Genomic DNA, 15,427 nt, shown 5'->3' on the forward strand with positions numbered 1-15,427 from the left:
CATCCAGCCACCACCGAGGCGCACACGCGGCTCAGGCATTTTGCTGACCGGGTGTTCAGGGCCCTAAGGCTGTTCCCTGCTACTGACCACAGTGGTGTGGAGTCGTAGGCCAGGCAGGCTGGGGCCAGGACCCCTGCCCACCTCCTTTTCCTAACATTGCATCTGTGCTGGAAGGCCCCACACACATCTATCACGCTACCCTCCTCCGCTGAGCGAGCGCGTCTCAGCTCTGTGATTACAGATGAGGGATTTTGAAAGAGCCTTGGCATCATGCCTTCCTGCCAAGTAGGAATGGAAGCAGGTCACAGCCTCCCGCTCAGAGACATAGGGAGAGCTGGGACGGTGCGGCGGGCGCACCGCCTGCGTTCCAGCACCTTCCCCTGCACCTGCTTGTCGTCAGGTGGAGGAGTGACGTGTTACGGGTGTAGGTTTTGTTACAAGGCCACACGGCTTCTTGAACTCTAATAGAGGAAGTCTGATCCCCATGAATTTGCATGTGCGCTGCTTTCCAAAGTCGCGGGATCCAATCTCTGGCTCTTTGTCTTTGTTGGCTCGTCTGGAGACAGGGCTCTGTCTCTGTGAGCCTCTGCCTGTTCGGCCGGCCGCTCTCAGTCCATTGCTGGCCTGCACGTAGCCCAGTCTTCCGGGGGCTTTGTGGGGGAAAGCTCCCGAGGTTGCAGCTCCTGTGCAGCACCTGGGAAGTAAGGCTCGAAGTGAAAATAAGGGAAAGCGTCCGGTAGGTGTTTCTAGAACCCTCTAGGGGACCAGGGAGGGTGGAGGAGGGTGCAGCCAGGGCTCATCTCGCCGTTCCACTATCCTGTCCTTTTGGCCACCTGCGAGTTAACGTGCGTTCCAAGAGGCCAAAGGTGGCTCCGTGCTGTTGAGAAGTGCCCCAGCCAGGAGCGAGGCCAGGCCGCACGTCAGTGGCTCTGTCCCCTGTCTGGCAGTGTTTCTGTGCTCTAAGTGTCGTCACCACTCATGTGACCGCTCTGGAGAGCAGCCCGGCCTTTCTGCCCTGCTTTGGTTGGGGGTGTGTGTCCACGTCCGCATGTGTGTGTTCTTGACGACGTGGGTCCGTGTCTGCACTTGCGGACGTGTGTCTGTGTCCGTGCTTGTGTGTGTCAGTCTCATGCCTGGTGTGATCACGTACCTGCAGGAACTGCTTGAGGTGGGAACAAGTCCTTCGTTTTTGTGACTGTGTCTGTGCTGATGGGCGAACGGGCTCGGTTGGCGAGAGCAGCCAGGAGGTGGCGTGGTCGTGGCTCTGCGCCGTGTCACATCTCTGTTCCGAGCCCACCGCTGGCGTGTGCAGCGGCCCCCCGCTCTGCAGATGGGTGGGGTCTAGAGGGCTGTCCTCCAAGGCCCTCGGAAGGGGCCTCGTTCCCACAGCTGAGCCGTGAGAGCGGGTTCCGGACTGGAGGACCGAGTGCGGCTCACTGGCAGTCTCTGTCCCAGGAGCTGTGCCGGCCAAGCCCCCGGCTCAGCTGAGTGAGACGTTCCTGAAGGGGCATGGGAAGAGTCACATTTCAAAAATCAAATATCGTCTAAGGCTCGTTAGTAAGAGACGAAACCGCTAATGGGCCATTCTAAGAACCTTACTGCCCGCGTGACCTCGCCAAGTTCTGCTTATCTGGCGACAAGAGACTCGTGGCGGGGTCTGTGAGGCCAGCCTCCATCAGACACAATTCAGGCGTCTTGCGGCCAGGTTTAAGAGCAGACTCGAGGGGCTGAGGCAGCCGCAGCCCTGCGCCTGGGCGCGGACCCTCACCCGTCCCGAGCACACGGCACGCGGTCTGCGCCGAGGGTACCGAAGTCGGCGTTAGGTTGGTTTTGACAGCTCAGTGCTCTCTGCTTCCGCTCGGGGTTGATGACTGGAAACTTGAGAGCCTGTTTGAGTGTCGCCGTGTGGGATGTGGCACTGAGCAGGCAGAAGGCGGTCAGCTCTCTTACGTTTGTGGCGCTTAAGTAGTTACTTGGGGAGGTGAATTGTGGCTGCGCGGCAGGGAATCTTACCCCATCGTCGTTACTGATTTTCTCATTACGCTTTTTTCGCAACGTGTCTTGCCGCACGCCTGACGCTCTGGGGGTAACGTGTGCTGACTGACGTCTTGTCGTATCCTGAGGAGGAAGTGGGAAAATTGTTTTGTAACGACATCGTGTGTGTTTTCAGGCAAGGCTATCCTGAAGGTTACTACAACTCCAAAAGCGGATGGAGCAGCCACAGTGATTACTATGCAGGTTACTACTCCAGCCAGTATGACTACGGAGGTAGGTTCACAAGCGCAGATGGCCGGCCGCTGGCGGAACCGCGTCCAGACCACTAGTGCGGCCGGTGCGAGGCAGTGTCCTCTGGCCATTTCTCACGAGGCCCTCCATTCCGTTGCTCTCTTTAGGTTTCTAATCCAAGAGCCAAAGTGGTGGAAGATAAGCTGCACTTGGGAATAATTATGCTGCTGTATTTGTTTGGAAATTACATCTTAATTATAGCAGTTACAGCAGTAACGTATCTTTATCACGTTAGTAGTTTCCTATGATTTTCTAGCAAAGCGTGATTGTGAGTAGTTCCAGGATGGCCTTGGTCCTGCATATTTATTTAAGTTGATGAAAAGAAATAAATGGGAAACCAGCTTCTGGGGTCACACTGGCCCCGTGTGGCATACTGGTGGCCTCCTGTGGCCGCCCTCCCGCCACGGTGCAAGCATCAGATGTCCTTACTGCATACGCCCGGAGCTGCCTTCCCATCTTGACACTCTGCCATTGGGCGGGGTGCTCATCTCAGCGACACGTCCCCCTGGCGGTCCTGCTGGTCACTGCTGCCTGGCTGTGACCTGTGCTTAGCTGCAGGGGAGGGTCCCGGGCCCACTGTCCCTTGGTTGTACCGCTTCCCCCAGGCCTCTTTCCCATTTACGTTTGTGTCATTTTACATATAAGTTTTGCTCGTAGCTGCCAAAAATGGTACATCTAGGTTATAATGTTAATGTATTTTTTAAAAAGTGTTTATTTATTTTGAGAGAGAGGAAGAGAGAGCACGAGTGGGCAGGGGCAGAGAGAGGGAGAGGGAGAGGGAGAGAGAGAGAGAGAGAGAGAGAGAGAGAGAGAGAGAGAATCCCAAGCAGGCCCCACGTTGTCAGTGCAGGGCCCCATGTGGAGCTCGATCTCATGAACCAAGAGATCATGACTTGAGCCGAAATCAAGAGTTGGATGCTCAACCGACTGAGCCACCCAGGTGCTTTAAGTAATTTTTTAGTTTTGGATTATTTCTTAAAACTTTCTAAACTACGTCAGAAGCCAGATAAGGAAAACGTATGGTCGCAGAATCAAGTACCAAAAGATAGTAACTACAAACAAGGTTTTTTTAGGTTTTTATTTTTTTAAATCACCCGTGTTGAGAGAAACCCGGTGAGTGTTACGTGTTGTCGGTACAGGCAAGACATGCCCGGGTCCTCGGCCTGACAGCTAACACTCTCCTAGGTCATGCTGATTTGGGGGAGGAAAGTTCGGTTCCTCTGAGATCCTCGAGGCGTCCTTCAGTCTGGGGTGGTGTGGTTTCTCTAGCCAGGGCGGGAGGCGTGTCTTGCTTTGCCTGTTGTAATAAACTGTTAATGCCCCGCTCACAGATGTGGGCCGCTGGGACCGATACCACTATGGCTCCAGATTCAGGGACCCCCGCGCCTGTGACCGGAGGTATTGGTATGATGCGGAATACGATCTGTACCGGAAAGAAAACTACACTTACGGGGACAGGTTGGTACGACGCGCGTCGGTAAGGAGGGTTGCTCGACTCTGCCCTCACGTCTGTCGTATTCATCGGAAAGCTACACTTGTGCTTGGGACCCTGAGCAGCAGCTGACGTTGGGGTCCCTGTCTGAAGGACAAAGATGAACAGGCCCTCCTGGCAGTTCCCGCTTGCGGTGTTGGGTGGGGGGGGGGCGTTGAGAACTGGCCTGGGGGCGGCGCCAGGAGTCGGCCCCTCCTCTTCCTGGTCCGGGAGAGGCATGGCCGCACGCAGGTGCCCTTGTGGCCTGTTTCTCCAAATCTGAAGGTGAAGGTGGGGTCTGAATTTGGGCTTGGGATGTGGCCACTCCGCCCAAGGGTAGGCTCCCACTGGTCGCCTGAGGGTCAAGACCCCGGATGGTGAGCTGGCACCCAGCAACAGGGTGGCGACGACACGGCGGGACCTCGCTGCCGTGTAGCAGAGGGCTGTTGTCCTGGAGCCCCCTCCCCACACTTCCCTCTCCTCGCCTCTGCTCCCGCTCTCTCCAGGCCCGAGAGGTACGATGACCCCTGGAGGTACGACCCTCGCTTCACTGGCAGTTTTGACGACGACCCTGAGCCCCACAGGGACCCTTACGGGGAGGAGGCGGACAGACGCAGCGTGCACAGCGAGCGCTCCGCACAGAGTCTGCGCAGCAGCCTCAGCTCCCGCTCGCGCCAGGTGGGCCCCCCCCTTCCCGTATTCGACCGCGCGTCTGAGTCTCCCGAGCTCCCAGGAGCTGATTGGTCCCGTCTGCTCTGTTTCTCAGAGTCAGGTTTACAGAAATCACGGCATGACTGCTGCTTCCTACGAGGCCCCGCCTCCCCCAGACTCCTTGCCCGGAGATTATGCCTACGGCAACAATTTTGGCAGCGTCCAGGGCTTCCCGGAGTACGGTTACCCTGCCGAAGCCGGCTGGCCCGCGACAGAGCAAGGTGTGTGTGTGGTCGGGGCCGAGGCGCTCCTGGCCGCGGAGGGACGTCCAGTCACTCTGCCGGGGCGGCCTCACGAGCCCGGGGCGACAGAGGGAGTGAATTTCAGCTCTGATGGGAACTGGCGGTGCCTGGCCTGGTTGTCTCTGCAGGGTGAGGAGTGCCGTGAGTCACAGAGCTTGTCACGGGGGCTGGTGCCGTCCCTCGGACTCAGACCTGAGAGCAGCCCAGTCTGTCCGTGGTGCCCACGCCGGTGTGGCTCTGAGTACAGGCTCCCCGCCAGGTTCTCAGGCGCGGCCGCCCTGTGCTCCCCGGTGCTGGCTGCTTGGGTGTGGGAAACTCCTAACTCCCCTTGAAAACCTGCGTGGACTTGTCCCTGTGCCACAGTCTTGACTCCTCCCCGAGACACTGGGTCAAATGCTGTCCCCTGAAGTGCAGACGTGGGCGTCGGACCCGACAGGGCGATGCTCCAGGGAAGATCTCTGTCCTCAGTCCCCTTGTCGACCCCTGCGCCACTCACCGTCAGGGTTAGGCTTAGGTGTGGAGGCTCTGGGGGCGTCCGAGCAGCTGGCAGCCCGACGCTCCTCGCGAGGGACACTCGCTCCACGCACGCGGCTGTTTCAAAGGAGTTCTCTTTTCAGAAGAGAGTAGCCGTCGTGTCTAATGACTGAAACGCTTTTCTGACACACACCTAAGTTCTCCTTTCTGGGAGGACGTCTACCCAAAATACCTCCGGTTGGAAGCCGGGTCGCCACGACCAGTCTGACCTGTGACTCCAGCCACGTGGGTGTCGTGAAATTCTGTGCTGTTGGTCTAGTTCAGAAGCACCACAGGGTGACAAGCTGTTTCTTTTTCACTTTATTTAAACGTAGCTCCGTCAAGACCAACCTCTCCTGAGAAATTCTCGGTGCCTCATGTCTGTGCCAGGTTTGGTCCTGGGGGTCAGCTCATTAAAGTGATTCCAAATCTGCCTTCAGAAGGACAGCCCGCGCTGGTCGAGATCCACAGCATGGAGGTAATTCCGTGAGTAGAAATTGCACCTCGCAGGACTGCCCTTGAAGGAGTGACCTTGCAAAGCGTTTCTCTGCACACGTCTTCGATCCGCAGATGTTTCTGTTGCGTTGGGTCATGTCAGTTTCCTCTCAGAGATCAGCATTTCAAGCGTCTGCGTTGGGGGTCACGTCAGACTTGGTTTTAAGGCATATTCACTTTCTGTCTTCATTGGCATTTCTGGTTCAGCAGGGAGGCCTCTTACTGGTGAATGTGGGTTACGGGGAGAGGCGCTGGGGTGCAGGAGGCTGGTGGGGGGGCACCCTCTTCTGCGGCCCTGGCAGGCCTCTTCTGTGCACGTTAGGGCCCCACTTCAGAGTTTGAGGGGAGGCGTGGTTCCCACTCCTTCAAGTAGAGCTTGAAAGTCACTGTTGTAAACCAAATGTGCCCACGCCCTGTGACGGAGGGGCAGCCACCCCCCAGGTGGCGTCGACCGCTTGGTGCTCCTGTGCGGCCGGCAGACGCTGCCCCTGAGCTGCTGTCTCTCTCCACCCCCGCCCCACCCTGCCCCGCCCCGGTTCCACCAGACCTTGCTGCAGCACACGCCGGACCAGGAGGAGATGCGCTCATTCCCGGGACCGCTCGGCAAGTACGTCCCTGTTGGAGCGCCCCGCGATGTCTGTCTGGAGGCGGCTGCTGTGCTCGGCCTCGCGGATGCAAGGTGTTGCTGTTCATCGAGTGTGTGTTCTTTTTTCAGAGGTGACACCCATAAAGTGGATGTTATTAATTTTGCACAGAACAAAGCTACGAAATGTTTGCAGAATGAAAATTTAATTGACAAGGAGTCTGCCAGTCTCCTTTGGAATTTCATTGTTCTCTTGTGCAGGCAGAACGGGGTAAGTTTCTCGTTGGCCCCTGCCTTGGTCCCCCTGCACCCCGAGGAGTTGGGCGGGATTTCTTTTCGGGCTGTGCTCGGCGAAGCGGGGTCACCGTCCAGGGGCTCACGCAGGAAGAGCTTCCTAGCAGTGATTTGGGGAAGTGGAATTCAGGGCCGTGTGGTTTGGGGCAAAGGGAGGTGTGGGTCCACCTTTTTGTCGGCCTATCAGGCAGTCTGTGGTCTGCCCATCCTGCTCTTGGCCGTGTCACGGGCGGTGCCCTGTGCCCCTGGGAGTAGAGCGTGCACGCCTGAGGAGTCCTGCTCGGGGCCTTGCCTGATGACGAGCGGGAGTGTCCTGTCACCCCGGCAGTGAATTCTGTTTGTGGTAAACCCTTCTGTTCTTCTTGCCCCCGTGGCCCTCGCAGACCGTGGTGGGAACAGACATCGCAGAACTTCTGTTACGAGACCACCGAACGGCATGGCTTCCTGGGAAGTCACCCAACGAGGCCAACCTGATTGATTTTACTAACGAGGCGGTGGGACAAGTGGAGGAGGAGGAGTCCGGGGAGGCCCAGCTCTCGTTCCTCACCGACAGCCATGCGGCCACCACCAGCACTCTCGAGAAGGAAACAGAGAGGTTCCGAGAGCTGCTGCTCTACGGACGCAAGAAGGTGAGCGGGAGCGGGGAGGGGGAGGGTGTCCCGGGGCACAGGGCACAGCCGAGGGGTGTGGTCCCGCTCTTGGGCGCGCCAGAGACGCCGTCCCGTGTGGTGTTGGTACGTCCTCTCGCGTCAGTGGGGATTTTCTTCCGAGGGTTGTGGGGTCGGAGACCTGCGAGTGCACTTTTCAGTCATTGGGCAAATAGATGAATTTCCCATGCTCAGGCTGCACCCCTGTCGTGTGCGGGTCTCGGGGCCAAGCCGAGCACGAGACAGAAATTACACCATCCTCCCCGGTGAGGTGGGAGCCGGGGGCCGGTGGGGAGCCGATCACAATATGCAGAGCCGTTGGAGGCTCGCCGGGACCAGGCAGACTGCGGGGAGGGCCCTAGGGGGCCCGTGGGGGCCGCGTGGGCGCCCTGGTGGCGGGGGTCTCCCAGGCCGGTGGTTCGGGGCACTCCGACGTCGTGATCCGCTCCAAAAGCTCGTGTGTGATAACTAAACGGTCTTCACGTGGACATCTTCCGACCAGTTGAAATTGTAAAGTCTGTCCGGTTTGCCTCCCGTTTACCTGTACCGCAACGTGTTTGTCGCCCGAAGGTGTCCTCTGAGTCGTGCCCCGGGTGACTTTGGGTAAGGGAAAGTCTGCCTTAGGAAAGGCTCTGTGAGCGTCGAGATGACGTTCGTGGAGGCCTCGTGCCGTGTTCTGGAACGGGGATGCGATCCCTGTGGTGTGTCCCACGGGGGAAGCGATGGTTTGGGGGTGGCGGTACCCCGTCTCGGTTGCCCTGGTTGCTGGTCGGCGTGTGTGTTCTTCATGCTGCTAGTAGATGACAAAGCGAGATGTGTATTCGCCAGCCTGCTACCACAGGGACTTTGCAGCTGGGGCACATGTGAAAAGTGGACTTCGTTTCTGAACCGGAGCTGTGTCGGCAGACCTTTGAGTCGCGCGTTCCTTGGTGTGCCCTCTGCTCTGCCCGCCCCCAGCGGTGCCTGACGACACGCGGGCCGCCGCGCCCGCTTGCTTGTGTCGGGGAGATTGTTCTGATAACTCGGGTAACCCCGAAAACACTTTGCAGGATGCTTTGGAATCTGCGATGAAAAATGCCTTGTGGGGACATGCTCTGTTGCTGGCAAGCAAGATGGACAGCCGGACACACGCCCGGGTCATGACCAGGTAGAGCATCTTGCCCTGTAGACTGTCTCTGGGCGCTTCCAACTGGCCTGGTCGTGTTGCCCGGCCAGCTCTTGGAAGCACAGTGGCCTGTAGTTTTCGTCCCGGAAGGCAGGTGCCGCTGGCCCGGGCTTGCTTGGCCTCCGCCCGGGGGTTGTACCGCGAAGGGGGTTTTAGAAGTTTTTATTGGCCGTGTAGTTCTTGTACTTTCTGTGAAAGCACCACGAGATCCTGGGGCCTTGTGTTTGTTTTCAGCTCCTTAATCGAAATACTGGGACCTGTGCGCTTCGCCCGGGATAAGTGCCAGACGGCCGTTAGGTGGCCAAGATGAGACCAGACTTGTCTTTGCCTTTTTGTCCTCGACACAGGGCCAACTCGGGTCTTCGTCTCTTTGTACTTGCCCAGGTTCGCCAACAGTCTTCCAATCAACGACCCTCTGCAGACAGTGTACCAGCTGATGTCGGGCCGGATGCCCGCTGCGTCCACGGTCAGTGTTCAGGGGCTCGCGGGCATCTCCGCGGTCCGGCTGTCTGTCCGGGCTCGCTCGTCTGACAGACTGCGTCTCGGGCCTCGAGGCCTGCGACCCCCTGTTGGTCTCGCTCCCTCACTGTGCTCTTTGAGCTCACCCGTGAGAGATGAAAATGACGCTGTCTTCTGAGGAGGAGGGTTTATCTGGGTTTGCGTTTTTCTGACCTCAGTGTTGCGGAGACGAGAAGTGGGGGGATTGGAGGCCGCATCTTGCTATGATTTTGTCCAACCTGAGCAGCAGCGTGGATGTGGAGTCCAGGGCGATGACCACCATGGGCGACACGCTAGGTAGGTCAGGTGCGGGCGCGGGCCCGGAGGTGGGAGAGCGCAGGACGCTCGTGTGTGGAAGCCGCTGCCGGGGTACTGAGGGCCGTTCGCGTCGTCTCTGTGGTGTTTTCCATCCACGTGTTTTGATTCCTGGGAGACCTCGGCGTCACTGGCCGCGGCCCGCTTTGTGTCTCCTCAGCTTCGAAAGGTCTCTTAGATGCTGCGCACTTCTGCTACCTCATGGCCCAGGTCGGGTTAGGGGTCTATACGAAGAAAACCGCAAAACTGGTTTTAATCGGATCGAATCACAGGTGAGGAACACAGCGGTCTCTGTTTTCCCGCAGAAGGAAAGCGCCCTCCTTCAGCCCACCCAGAGACGGCGGGCGGCCCGGCAGCGGCTGCCGGCTTTGTCCTGTGGTGTGACGGGCTTCTGGGTGACCTGCTCAAGGACTGAGGTTCCCTGTTTCCCCGACAGTTTGCCGTTTTTCCGGTTTGCGACCAATGAAGCCATTCAGAGGACGGAGGCCTATGAGTATGCCCAGTCCCTCGGGGCACAGACCTGCTCCTTCCCCAACTTCCAGGTCAGCGGGGGTGGGCGGGCGGTCTGTGCTGACAACTCTCCGACCATCGCGGGTTCGAGTCCTTGCGCAGAAAGCGATAAAGTGTTCTTGGAGCTCTCGAGACGCTCAAGCGTCCGTAATGCTTGAGAAGAAAGCCCTGTTGAGTTGAGGATTCTGTTTGCCTTTAAGATGTTTGTTGAGCGTTTGGTCCCCAGTACTTTGTCTGTCGGCAGCTCTTAGCGTCGTGCGGAGAGTATTATCTGACCGGGGACCGTGTGGGCATAAATGTCTGTGGGGCAGAGCGAGTGGGGACGGCTGTCCCGACCAGCCTCGTAAGCGTGTTGAAGAGAAAGAGTTGCCAGGAAGCTTAGTTGTCGACTTTCATCTGAGATACCTTGGGGGGCACCTGGCTGGCTTCTCGATCTCGGGGTCGGGAGCTGGAGCCCCACGTTGGATGTAAGGGTAACTTAAAAAGTGAAATCTTTGAAAAATAAATAAGCGAAAGGTGAGATCCCTCCGGGAGCAGGGTTGGTGCTGCTGGGCAGCCGCCGGGGGCGTGTGTGAGGCGTGCGAGGCGAAGCGGGAGAGTAGCTCCAGCCTGGGGTGGGGTCTGGCGGGGGCGAGGGGCGGTGCCTCAGACCGCTCTGCTCGTTCACCTGCCCCAGGTGTTCAAGTTCATCTACTCCTGCCGCCTGGCGGAGATGGGGCTGGCCACGCAAGCCTTCCACTACTGCGAGGTGATCGCCAAGACCATCCTGACGCAGCCCCACGCGCACTCTCCGGTGCTCATCAGCCAGCTGGCTCAGGTGACGTCCCCTGAGCGTCCTCCCGGCGACACCGGGCTGACGGGACTCGGGAACCGAGCTGGGACCGTTGGGGCGCTCGGGACTTCCTTCTTGAACGGCTTTCGCGATTTTCGTGTTCTTGGACGGGCATCCGGTGTTTTTGCGTTAGCGTAAGAACTCGTCAGCTCTCTCACCCCAGCGCAGAAACGGGACGGTAGCTTCTAAGGAAGTTTCCCCAGGAGACTCACCGTGGGGCCCTTGAATCTAGTGGTTCACAGCATGAGCTACCAGAGTCCGGCAGCCTGGCTTTGGGTCCTGGCAGCTCCAGGGCCGGCCCCAGTTTCTTGCTCTGTAAAACAGGGACCGCGTGACCGGCCTCCGGGAGCAGGCGAGGCTCAAAGGAGACGGGGTTGCGCGTGGGGACGTGCAGCACACGCTGCCCGCTGCGCCAGTGTTCGCCTCTCCCCGGGAGTTTCGTTCAGGAGAATGCACTCGCGTGATAACTTGGGAAAGTGTTTCATTACGAGAAGTTTTAGACGTTTACGAAAACAGAATAACGAATCCTCCTTCCGCCAGCTTCAGCAGTGAACCCACGGCCACCTTGTTTCATCTGTCCCCGCCTCCCTCACCGTCCCTCTCCCCCTACCGCCCGTCAGGGTGTGTGCATTTCTGGGTCCATTCAGTGTTTTGATCGGCGAAGCCAAGTCCGTGGGGTCCGATGGGAGGGGCAGCAGACTCGCTCCGGGGGCGTGCGGACTGCTGGCCCCCACGCACACAGGCTGACGGGTCTGCTAGGGCGCATTCGAGGCTCCCGGGCCCCCTTGCTGATGTCTCGGCCTCGCCAGCCGCTCCGGGGCAGGTCATGGCGCGCCTCAGAAAACCTTCCCGGTGATTCAGCCGCCCGGTTGGGTGACGAAGATGCTCTTGTCCCTGGGTCACCCGGGTGGGCCTGTCCTCCCCGGGGGTAACGGGCTCTTCCCCCCACCCCGTGTGCGTCTAGATCGCCTCGCAGTTGCGTCTCTTCGACCCTCAGCTGAGAGAGAAGCCGGAGGAGGAGTCCTTCGTGGAGCCCGCCTGGTTGGTCCAGCTGCAGCGCGTCGAGAAGCAGGTCAAGGTGTGGAGGTTGGAGGTTTGCTTTCGGTCTCGGGAGACGCGATGTCAGAGACGGGCTGACAGGCGCGGTCCGTGTCCCCGTTTTCACATCGAGTGCGGGTGTTCGGTGTAAACGGTAGCATTTCAGAGGCGCGTGGATTCCCGGGACGGGGCCGGGAGGCGCTCCTGAAGCACAGACGCGGGGAGCGGGTCCCCCGGGGTTGGTGCCGCAGCGCGGGGCGGTGGGAAATGCCTGCGGTGTCTCTCCTGTAGGAGGGCGCCGCGCCGTGGAGCCTGGACGGGGCCCTCTCCCAGCGCTGCCCCAGCACGCCCAGCCCTGAGGCCGGGCAGCACGACGGCCCGGGACCCGCCCAGCCGGGCAACCCGCTGCTGGCACTGCCTGTGCCCAGCGCCGAGCGCTTCGGTCAGGGCGTGCGGCTGCTGCCTTCAGGTGAGCCCCGTGCCGCACGCGGAACGTTCTCTCCCTGCCTCTCTGGGAGAGCGGAGGGGACATGTCTCAGCTTCGCGTCAGCCTTCTCCTCTCCCTCCGCGAGGCTGTCCGTTCTCCCGGCTGTAAACATCGGCTGAGCGGGCGGGCGCCCCTTTGTCCCCCGGCGGCCGAGGCCAGGAGGACTCCGTGAACGCAGCCGCTCTCCGGGTTGTGTTGGGTCTCACTGTGGCTTAGAGCCCTTGCCCGTCACCTTTAATGACGTTCTCCCTTTGGTCCTCAAAGGGTCCCCGCGTGCTGTTCTTCCCCCAACCGCAGAGGCCCTCGCATCCCCCGCACTTTCTGCTCGGGCGCCGGGTTCTCTTAGCGCATAACGCAAGAAACGTGGCCACGCAGAATGCCGCGTGCTAAACTGTTCGGCGACCGCCCGTTCGCTTCTGCAAGTGACTGGAGTTAGCGCCAGTGACCTCAGGCTGCTGTTCGCTCTTGCAGCTCCGCCGACGCTCCCCGCCAGGGTGCCGTTGTTCCCCGTGCCACCACCCCCCGGCCCTGCGGAGCTGGGGCCTGGCTGCGGACCCCCGGGGTCTGCGCTTGGCTTTCCAGAGCCCTCTGTGCCTGAGCCTGCAGCTCTGTACCCGGGACCTGGCGTGCCAGCGGGCGCACCGTCTCTGCAGGAAAGCGAGCACCTGCCCCAGGACGCCGGAAGCCAGGACCCAGGTGGGTCTCTGCCGCGACGCCATCCCCAGAGGCCTAGACTGGGTTTGGTGTTCAAGGAGGTGATTGGCAGAAGGGCCTTAAGTCATTTGCGCTTGAAACAAGTTGTATCGCTTACTGTCTGCTAAGGGTTCTGGAAGTTCTAGGCGGAACGGCTGATCGAGATCCACGCTAGTCTCCCTTGTGACTTGGCTGTTGGTTAGGACGCAGAGTGTGAGCGGGTGTCCCGGTGTGGGGAGCCGGCCTTGAAGTGCGCCCGGGCTGGGACCTGCTCTGCGCTCCGATGTGGTTCTCGTGCTGTGTACTCGGGCACAGTACGGTGTAGACCCGTCTTTGAAGATGAAGCCATTTCGAGACCATTTCCGGTCTCGGGCTCTGAGGCTCGTCGCAAAGCTGCCACCGTGGCTCTCTCTTCCGTTGACAGGGGTGATGCCACAGGAGGCGCTTGGGAGAAACTCGCTTCTGGAACGGAGAGAAGATGGTTTTGGCGGAAAATTTGCTCATCTGGTACTCTCCCACTTTCTGTTTTTAAGCTATTCGTTTTCCATAAGCTGCGTTGATTAGGAGCCCAGACTTGTCGCTCTTTAGCCTTAAGTAGAAAGGTAGTAGTGAAACTTAGGAAATTGTCCTTTAAATTGCTTCTCGGTGGGAAAGCTCCTCTGAAATAACTCGGATCCTCACCATACGGAGTTGGGGAAAAGCATTACGGAGGAAAACGCTCGTTTACCAGTGTGGTGTGGGGATTGTTACTTCATGGAGAGAAAGTGCTCGTTTGTAATGAAACTGCATTGCTAACTTTGAGTTTTCTAAATTGGAGAGCCCTACCCACTCTCTGCACCTCACTTTCTGCAGTAGAATCCCTAAAAATCTCACTGGTTTCTTGAAATCAAGATATCGTTTTATCAGACGCGTCTGGTGTAAACACCATCTCTGTTTGCTCTCGTCTCAGCGCGGGAGTTGGGGGGGGGGGAACAAACGCTTTTCTACACGCTGTTCTACAGCCTTCTGTACAGAGAGCAGGCCTCTGTGGGCATGCGGTCATCGTCTAAACTTTTGTTACACGTTCCTCCACAAGAATACTCTGTTTTCGTGTAAAATGACAGTCACTAATTTTGAAAATGGGGTCTTCACTCAGCGAGAAGTAGTTTCTAAACAAATAAGCCTATCTTTTACAACGCCCCCTGCTCCGCTGTGCCCAGTCCCTTCCCTCTTCCTTGCAGCCCGGCAGTGCCCCCTGAGCTCCCGAACCCCCTTCCTGCTCCTGCAGTGTGCCTCGACAGACTGGCTGGCTAACTGCAGGCTGGGGGGTGGGGGGCAGCTGTGTCCCCCCCCACTCTGCCCTCCTCACGAGTCATAGGCCTCTGCTGTGGTGCCCCGGGTGAACCTCCTCCCCTGTTGCCTCGGAACAGGGCCCCTCCAGGACGTCCCAGGACTCCGAGGTCCCTCCGGCGTGGGAGCGTGCTGGCCCCGGAGCCCTGCAGCCGCCTCTCACGTCCACGCCCGAAGGGAAGAGGCCTGCACAGGCGGCCGGGAAAGAGGTCAAGGAGCCTAAGAAGGTAGCACACGGCGCACCTCCGGCGGGGCGGGGGCTCCCACGGGCCCTTCCTCACGCCTCGGCGCTGGGCGCCGGGCCCCAGGCCACCGTTCTTTCGTCACTTGGGCCACACGGTTTGGGAAGTGTCCTAGGGGCGTGTGAAACGTGAAGCTTCGTGAACGTGCGTGCATCTGGGTCCCCAAACGGGCACGGCCCGAGTGGGGTTGGAGCAGCGCAGCCCTCCCAGAGGCCCCCTGTGTTCACGGCCTGTCACAGCCCAGCCCCCGAGGGTGGCCTCTTCTGACTTCTGTCACCATTGGCTGGTGCCTCCTGTTCTGGGACTTCTTATGAAGGAGACTGATGTTTAAACACCCTTGTATGGGAACATCGAGGGAGGGTCCGCAGATGCTACAATTGTATTTATCTTTCGTCCTGGGTAATGGACACAGGCTGGTTATGGAAAAGCCACACGAGCGGTTCTGGTCTGTCTGCTGTTGGCGAAAGTGCTCGTTTCTCTTGGGGGTCCAGCCTGGGAAGGGGCCGCCGGGCAGCTTGGACCGGTGACCCTCCCCGCAGCACAGCCAGGGAGGTGGCGCTCCTTCCGCGCGCCGGGCCGTCCCGCCCACCGAAGCCTCTGCCGGGCTCCGTGCTGCCCCCGGTGCTTTCAGTTTGCGTCCCTGGGGGGCAAGGGTGCTGAGCACCTTCTTCACACGCCCGTTACCACCTCCGTCGTTGGCGTCGTGGTGCTGGCCTGTGTCTTCTGCTTTTAATCGGGTCCTTTTCCACTGTGGCCACCAGTCCCCTGTTAGATACACGTGCCCCACATCCTCTTCTACACTGTGGGTCGGCTCCTTTCGCTTCGTGTTAGTTAGCTTATGAGGAACGTGTTCTTTTCTCTTTTTTAAAGTAATCACACCCACCGTGGGGCTCGAACTCACAGCTCTGAGACCAAGAGAGTGAGAGTCATGCGCTCCACCAACTGACCCAGCCAGGTGCCCTTCCCCGCCTTTTTTTAAGTAGATTATCGGTTCTTAATATGGTTCAGTTTATCGGTTTTTTTAAATGGCTGGTATCTTACTGAAACGCAAGTGTGATCCCAGAGTATGCCGGAAC

The 15,427-nt window shown here is 59.1% G+C and overlaps 1 protein-coding gene across 6 annotated transcripts in view; it reads left to right on the forward strand.

Annotated features, from left to right (window-relative positions):
- SEC16A (SEC16 homolog A, endoplasmic reticulum export factor) overlaps window positions 1-15,427 on the forward strand; it is a 32,281-nt gene that overhangs the window by 9,496 nt on the left and 7,358 nt on the right. For all 6 annotated transcript variants that reach the window (XM_053204358.1, XM_053204363.1, XM_053204362.1 and 3 more), the window contains 19 exons: window positions 2,171-2,268; window positions 3,618-3,744; window positions 4,264-4,435; window positions 4,524-4,689; window positions 5,559-5,701; window positions 6,264-6,325; window positions 6,434-6,572; window positions 6,979-7,224; window positions 8,292-8,389; window positions 8,792-8,873; window positions 9,085-9,202; window positions 9,381-9,492; window positions 9,657-9,762; window positions 10,407-10,547; window positions 11,527-11,640; window positions 11,892-12,069; window positions 12,559-12,783; window positions 13,205-13,287; window positions 14,190-14,336. In XM_053204358.1, the coding sequence (XP_053060333.1) occupies window positions 2,171-2,268; window positions 3,618-3,744; window positions 4,264-4,435; window positions 4,524-4,689; window positions 5,559-5,701; window positions 6,264-6,325; window positions 6,434-6,572; window positions 6,979-7,224; window positions 8,292-8,389; window positions 8,792-8,873; window positions 9,085-9,202; window positions 9,381-9,492; window positions 9,657-9,762; window positions 10,407-10,547; window positions 11,527-11,640; window positions 11,892-12,069; window positions 12,559-12,783; window positions 13,205-13,287; window positions 14,190-14,336 (2,557 nt within the window). The remainder of the gene's footprint in view (window positions 1-2,170; window positions 2,269-3,617; window positions 3,745-4,263; window positions 4,436-4,523; window positions 4,690-5,558; window positions 5,702-6,263; window positions 6,326-6,433; window positions 6,573-6,978; window positions 7,225-8,291; window positions 8,390-8,791; window positions 8,874-9,084; window positions 9,203-9,380; window positions 9,493-9,656; window positions 9,763-10,406; window positions 10,548-11,526; window positions 11,641-11,891; window positions 12,070-12,558; window positions 12,784-13,204; window positions 13,288-14,189; window positions 14,337-15,427) is intronic.

This window comes from Acinonyx jubatus, chromosome D4 (genome assembly GCF_027475565.1).
Source record: "Acinonyx jubatus isolate Ajub_Pintada_27869175 chromosome D4, VMU_Ajub_asm_v1.0, whole genome shotgun sequence".
Taxonomy (NCBI): Eukaryota; Metazoa; Chordata; class Mammalia; order Carnivora; family Felidae; genus Acinonyx; species Acinonyx jubatus.